At 39.5% G+C, this 7,879-nt stretch overlaps 1 protein-coding gene across 1 annotated transcript; it reads right to left on the bottom strand.

Moving 5' to 3' along the window:
* Nucleotides 1-1,115: 1,115 nt before the first annotated feature.
* Nucleotides 1,116-2,672, bottom strand: LOC109705873 (putative UPF0481 protein At3g02645). Its single transcript, XM_020226651.1, has one exon. The coding sequence runs from the start codon at nt 2,670-2,672 to the stop codon at nt 1,116-1,118; it is 1,557 nt and encodes a 518-aa protein (XP_020082240.1).
* Between the last annotated feature and the right edge of the window lie 5,207 nt (nt 2,673-7,879).

A 7,879-nucleotide genomic window follows, 5' to 3' on the forward strand; every position in this document is an offset into this window, starting at 1 on the left:
GACATTACAATTTTAATTTTACTGAATAATTTTGCACTGCTTTTGAGATAGGTACTTAAACTCTAGAATTTTTTAATTTTACCATATAATCTTTAAAAGTATTAATAAAATTTTTGATGGAATATACCATCAAGTACCAGAATAGCATGGGTGACTACAAGATAATTCGTCAAAATATTGCGAACACGATAAAGATTGGATAGTAATATCATTATTTTCAAAGTTCGTGTATTTGTATTAAAATTGTTGTTAGGGTAAACAGTAGAGTAAAACCACTTAAATTACCGACCGTCTCTAGAGCAAGTGGCAAAAGGCTTGGTGGTTGGTACCCGAAACCCAAGTTTGAATCCTAATTGATTCACATTTCTAGCAAAGTTTATTTCTAAAATGAAATAAACGAAGCGGATAGCGTGCTACCTATCTCTCAAAAAAAAAAAAAAAAAAAAAACCACTTAAATTTTAAATATCTGTATAGATTAGGTTCAATTTGTAATTTTGAGCTCGTTTAATTTCTTCTTTGTTGAGTCGATCATGGAAGCATAGCGCAAGGTCCCAAGTGAGAAAAAATAAAAAGCTTATTCAAGTTTATTGAAATTAATATAATGCAGAAAAAAATAACATACAGCAAGCTGCAGCCATACAAATTAACTCATCACTTGCACAGTAAATACAAATACAATCCAAGAAAGGAAGGAAATCAACTACCGTATACAACTAGGCACAATTCTCACACTGATACGTACAGCCCAAAATAGACATAATTATTACGACTTTTTGTAGAATTGTTCTAAGCCGAAACGCGCGTCAATTTATTTAATTTACTAGCTTTCTTTGATTATTAGCAATTAATTAATTAACTATTCTAATTTGATTTTCCAAATAATTGAAATATTTGAAATTAAATAAAATTACTAGCGCGTTTTGACGAAATCTGCAATTTATTTCACCAAATTATCTAATTTTAAAGAATATTAAAATTAAGGAGGTGCCAATAAAAAAAAAAAAAAAAAAAAAAAAAAAAAAAAAAAAAAAAAATGTATAGCGGAGCGGAGGGATTATTTCATATTTGCCTATATTGAGGGATCACCACGGCAGCTAGCTTTTGTGTGAAGTCATTAATTTGTCTTAGGCCTATAATAGGAGAGCATGCCGGAGAAGGCCTGAAGAAATGAGAGAATGAAGATGAGGATAGCCGCGACGAGCGAAAGACCGACCCAGAAGTTGGGGCAGAACTGCAACATGAAGTCCCCCCACCATTTGCTGATTCGACTGTTGTGATGATCCATCACGTCGGTGTAAAGTTTGCGTAGTGTCTCGGGCATCTCGACACCTTCGATCTCCTTATTCAATTCCTCAAAGAATTTGACGATGTCGGCGTCCTTGTAGTTGGTGCTCGCAACTATCCCTCTCTCCCTCAGCAGCTTCACGTCGTCCTCGCGCTGCAGCACGCAAGACATGCACGCCGCGTAGGCCGTGAAGCACAGCACGCTGTTCGTCGGAGTTGCCTCGAACGCGATGAGGTTGCGGAAGATCGGTTTGCTGTAATCGTAAAGCTGCAGCACGGGGATGCTGATCACCCCGGATACGGACGTCAGCCCGCGGTTGAACGCAATGTTTAGGCTGCTACCCGAGTGTTTCTTCTTGAACTTTGTTGCAGATTTTTTAAGCTCCGTAGCGCTGGGAATATACAGTTGCAAAGCATCCCTGCTACCTCGGTCTTCGTGGTCCATTTGGTATCCTTCCTTCGGTATTCGAGACCAGTGAAAAAGGTGGAGCAGATGGTGGAACTGACCAGGTGCGCCCCTATTCATTTCCTCCACTTCTAGGAACAAAGGTGTTTCCTGTTCTTCTAGGAACAAAGGCACTCGAGTATTCGTTGCCTGTTCTTCCTTCCTTTCTTTTTCTGAAACCTGTTCTTCGTTCCTCTTTTTTCCTAGATCTTGTTCTAAAACCTGTTCTTCGTTCTTTATGGGCCAAAGATCGTCGAAGCAACACAAAGCTAATTCTTCGATCGGCTCCTCCCAGATGGCGCCGTCTTGAGAGAAGCAACCTAGCAGTATCCTGATGGTGAAGAACGGAATCTGGTTGTCGACTGTCAACAGGTCGAGCTTGATCGGCTCCGAGTGCTCCCTTACGTCTAGATGCAAAGCCATATACTCTACGTAGTGGTAATCGGGCTCTAGACTCCTCATGCGGAATCCATCGATCACGAATAGTATGAAGGAGCTGTCAAGGAGCAGCATCATTTGGAATTCTGCGCTGCTCCATTCGGATAAATCTTTGTCGTAGCAGCTGCGAACAGCCTCTTCATTCTCCTCCATCTCGTTGAGATACTTCTTCGTGTCAAGACTGCAGTACTTGGCCATAAACCTAGTGATCTCCAACTTGTAATCATCGTCGAACTTCAGCTGGTTCTTGCAGTTGCGGTGGTACGGCCCGATCGCCACCGCTCTTGGCTCGGGGGGCTCTCGGCCGTCTCCTTTGCGCTCGCACTTGAAGATGGTATGGCCGTTGGAAGCATCTCCGTATATCTTTTCTAATAAGGCCTCCCCTTTCTTGAAAAGATTGTCGGCCTCCGTCAGTTTCTTCTCGAACCATTCTATGTTCCTTTTACTGATTCCTCCCTTCCCAACCTCGATGTCGTCTGGGACCGACCAGCGACCGCCGCTCATGCTGCTGCTACAGATCGATCCGTTCGCTGCAACAAAGAAAAATAGTAATTATTGGAATTGAATTTTATTTTGCCTTGCATAGAAAACATAGCAATGCTGTGATGAGAAAATTCATGTACCCTGTTTAATTGCTTTGATTGTTCAATCAAGAGCTCTTCTATTACAGCAAGAGGATGTTTGGTGTCAGGTAATAATTTTTGGTTAAAAAATGAAAATTCTGTCATAAAAATAAAGCCAAGATATGTAGGGAGATCCGCTATTTTGTAATGGCCACCCAACTTTTAATTTTTAGATCAAAGACTTCTTTAATTAACTTGTGAGTTTTAGAATTAAGTCAATTTAATTAAAAAATATAGATTTATCAAATTAATACATAGGTGATTTTATCAAATTAAATAATTCTAATCACTCCGAGTAAATAAAATCAGACTAATTAATAATTAACAACTAATAGAGTCAACAGATGTGATAAAATATTTAGCCAAACTAAACATAAAAACTCAAATAAAAAAGAAATAGATGTTGAGAGGTCTCAACCGAAATCTAAAAGTTGAGATGTCTATACTTTAGAATGGCCTATAGAAAAGGGTCTTGATCTGTATATCCCCCGAAAAAAACATAAAGATCGCTTGACATTTGGTTTGCATGAAAAGAAAAATTGTTTGAGTCATTCTTATTTGGTTTGTTGATAAAGAAAATGAAAAATGCCTATATTTTCTCTTCTAGCTAGTTAACAACATTTGAAACAAACCAACAATTTTTTTTTTTTTAAATATTGAGATCTTGTCAACTTTCAATCGTTTTGACTAAAATGAATTGCTTCAAACTACTGTACAATTATAATTATATATTTAATGATAAATATTTTAATTTTAATGAATTTGATGAATTTGTCAGCTAACAAAAATGTTGATTCCCGCATTCATAGCCAAATAAAAGTCATTAATTTTAAGGGTTAATTACATACTGCTCTCTCTATAAACATATCCAATAGCAGATATATCTCTGTAAAGTTCAACTTTTTATCTTTAATCCTACAAAGATTTTAACGTGTTCAAATATACCTCTGCATGTAGGATCCGTTAGAAAAATATAGTTAATCATTAGAAAAATACTTAACCTGATTAATGAATGAGTGAAATTGACCTTTTTACCGCTTTTATATTATTAGATAAAATATTTTTTTGAGAGGACATTTCTTCATATATAGATCTAACAAATAGGAGCTTTTGAAGAGATATATTTATAACGGTAAAAATATCACTTCACTTATCTACTATTAAAAAATAAATAGTACTCCAACGCTAACAAATTCCAGATGAGCAAATATAAATATCGCTGGGCTTTTGTAGAAATAAAAATAAAAAGTTGAACTTTGTGGTGATATATTTGCTATTCGATATGTTTATAAGGAGCTGTATGCAATTAACCCTAATTTTAAATGTCAAAGTTTAAGTTTTAAAATAATTTAAATAAAACTAATTGAAAATTAGGTGTAGTCCAAACAAATATATAGCTCAAGGGTAACTTTAAAAATAGTCAATAGTAGAGGGTTTTCTTTTGCATTTATATCTTTTATTATGTGAGAGATGAAAGAACTGGTGCACAGGGAAAGTTCATTGGTGCACAAACTAGGCATCTCATCGTGGACCATGCAAGAAAAGCGAAAAGAATTTTTTTTTTTCGACCAAACTTCATGGAATGTTTTTTACGAGAAACCAAATATGTGAAAAAATATTTTTCAAACCAAAAATTAGTAAGCGGCTAAATTTTCTACAAATTAGAAAAGACTCTAAAATAAATTTTGAAAAGCACATAATTGTTCATGTTATTACACATGATGAGCCTTGTGAACATGATTAGTTTGGAAAAATGTCAATGGATAGGTTTGACCGCTCAGTAAGGTATTTGGAATGAGCAATACTATGCATACATTCCAAAATGGATGTATGATATTATACCCCACCCATTCAAGGGTGTGAACTTCACCACTAATCATATTGATGTGACTAATAGAGTAACTTAGGGTGTTACTTCACCACTCATTCAAGGGTGCGAACTTCACCACTAATCATATCGTAGTTTGGCTCGTGGTCCGACACGGCACGGTATGACACGGCCCGGCCCGGCCCTGCAGGCCCTTGGGGAGTTGGGGACATTCGGATTTAGGGAGCCAGGTAGGCTCCGCAAGTCCCAAGGTAGGAAAAGAAAAGTGCCTAGGGCCCTTTTCTAGAAGCCGAATCTACAGTGATTTTGGGGTTTGTGAGAGGTGTTTTGAGTCTAGTAGATCAGATCTTGACTCGGTGGACCTATCATAGATTCGGTCGACATCCCTCGACTCACAGGAGCTAGCTGCGACGACGAACACAGGTAGGTATTTCGATCCGAAGTCGGTTTAATAGTGCACGCTCGGTGATGTCCCCTTCATCCCTATCCATTACTGCTTACAGGTACTTGTCTATATAGTACTCGTTCCTTTCACCACTTAACTTCGACCTTACTCTAATTAGTGCATTCTTTCTCGCATTCATGACATAAGAGTAGAGCAGTAGTGACATTGATATACACCTTCTAGTTGATCTGAGAGGTTGGTGCTTGTATACCCCTTGTGACATTGACATTATACCTACTAGTTGACCTGAGTGGTCGGTATTTGCATATACTTGAGAGGATGTTGAGTTGTTCTATCCTGGTTCACTTGAGTGGTCGATACTTGCATATACTTGAGAGAATGTTGAGTTGTTCCACCCTAGTTGACCTGAGTGATCAATACTCGCATTCTCTTACAGTTCGATGATCTATTGGTCAGTGTGCCTTGAGGGGCAGTAAATGTCGGCAAATGAATGTTGGCTATTCGCCGACGGTTAGCTATTGATCATATTCGTATTGATTGTCACAACTCGAGAGCATTTCACAAACACCAGCAGTCTGATACCCCCGCAGTAGGGTGTTCTTTTTCGAAAAAGTGGTTAGAAGTGCCAACCCATGAGCCTAGGAGCTTATGGTAGGGTTATATGCCAAGTGAGAGAGTTGTTGCTTGAGGTTCTTAGACCGGCACATCGGTATAAAATGGGTACATTTGGACTATTTGTCTGGTTGACGCATATAGCTACAGTAGTGATTGTTAAATACTTACTTATAGTTCATCTCTCTCTTTACACTTACATTGCTACTGTAGGCCTTTCTATACTTATACCTGGTTACTGATGAGTACATTTGCCTTCGTCAGCTTGCGGTACCTACTGGGAGGGGAAAACTTGTTTATATGTTCTCACCCCCACTATTTTTTTAGGTGACATGGGCGATGGCGGTTGGGGCTGCGTGAGGATGATACTGGATAGCGTGAGATAGAGATCCCGACCTTATAGTATCAGTTCTGGTTAGACGCTTATTGTGTACATGAGATAGTATAGTTTACCCCCTATACCTGTAAGTAGTTGTTCTTATGTGGTTCAGTTGATGGTTTTTTTCCTCGGATTCTTGAATGACGTATTTATGAGTTTTTGGTTACTCATGGTTTTGGAATATTCGTGATTTTTGGACATTTATAGCTTTGGATTGAGATTTTAGAATGTGGTTTTCTACCCCTTGTGGTAGTGTTTTTAAAACAAATATTTTTATGTGGGAAACGGTTTTAAAATAATTTTTCCTGGTTTTCATGATGTTAAAATTTCAAAGAAAAAGTCTTAATGTGGAAGACACTTTTAACTACTAGTATGAATGTGGATTGTATGTGACTAAGGACGGCTAGCTGTATGTTGAAATGAGTTGATCCTTTTACATCCTGTTGTTGTGTGTGTGAATATATGGAGATATGGTTGTTCAATTGTACTATGTGTTATGCCTTACAAATACAGGGGAGACTATCCGTTTGTTTCGAAAATTTTTTATATTTGTGGCGGGTCTATTATGCATCTTTAGGGTCCAGGTTTCAAAAAAAAGGGCAGTTTTTCGCTGACTCTGATTTGTAAAGATAGCCCGAATTCGAATTGGATTTCAAAAAGGATCCTGGGGCATGACAGATTAAGGTGGTATCAGAGAGAATGGTACAACCATGACTTCACTCACTGCTTTTCTTAAAAATGCAACTGAACCACCAGTTAGGATAACTCACAGAAAGACCTAAGGTGATAGGCACGTTAGCGCGGGGTTGTTGGGATTCAGTCCCAGTGTTATGGTCGAGTATTAATAGTCTCGAGATGTATGGTTGTTATTCCGTACATGTTACGGTTTCCATACAGACTTGTGTCTCAGTCGGGAATGGTGGCGGCGTACCAGTACAAACATCAAGTGACGGGGTGACGTTCACCAGGTGTAGCCACTCCTGTCAGGTGGAGCCTTGAGGGACTAGGTGATATTTCTTATTGGGCCAAGGCGATCGTCTCAGCTGCTATTGCCCAAGCCACACTTCCTACATAAAGCACGAGTGCTACTGTGAGCGTCTCCACGGAGACGGTGTATGGGGTGGCTTCGATTGTGGCTACTGTAAGGGTTGCTAGAGTGCAACCCAAGGCTTTGTTACCAGCAGCTTGTGCGGCTGCGGTATGGGTTATGTCCCAGGTTTGGTCGGTAGGGTTGTGATGCATACCCCATCCCCCTATTTTCTCGTTAGTGGCACAATGTCGCGAAGAGAGGGGCAAAACCTGGTTTTGCGTGTATGCAGTGAGTTGGTGAGATCTGATCCTCCTAGCTTTGGCGGCATGGCTCCCGACCATAGGATTGGGAGTATTGATCGAGGTTATGGTAGGACTTAGTATAGAGTCTCATGTAGACGTTATGATCAGTGCTAGTATTTTCGAGCAGGTTAGCACGACTCGTTAACTACGTCCTTGTCGAGTTGCGCACGTGGCTTACACGGTGAGGCTGTTACTCACTGAATTATCTATGCAGGTGCTTTACTATCTGCTGATTCATATGTTCGGTGGATGTGTTTTGGGACTCCTTTGGGACGCGGTTCTGGTGCGGGTTCTAGTGGTGCACACATCGTGTGCAGCTGCCCCAACACCTTGGTTAGTGTATTGTAGGATTGGTAGGCTTTTGGGAATGTTATAAACTACTCCATGGAATTACTTGGGGATCTCGGAGGGTTAGTAGCTGGTTAAGTGAAGTTCAAAATTCTTGTTGCAATCGCACTCGCTCATGCGAGTGGCGACTCTAAGTCGCGTGCTATCGTCTGTTGTTGTGGAGGCTGTACGACTCCTAGAGAG

Source organism: Ananas comosus, unplaced genomic scaffold, assembly GCF_001540865.1.
Source record: "Ananas comosus cultivar F153 unplaced genomic scaffold, ASM154086v1, whole genome shotgun sequence".
Classification (NCBI taxonomy): domain Eukaryota; kingdom Viridiplantae; phylum Streptophyta; class Magnoliopsida; order Poales; family Bromeliaceae; genus Ananas; species Ananas comosus.

Bases quoted from the DNA above. Each gene is read 5' to 3' on its own strand.
- LOC109705873 (XM_020226651.1), bottom strand. From the start codon at position 2,672: ATGAGCGGCGGTCGCTGGTCGGTCCCAGACGACATCGAGGTTGGGAAG.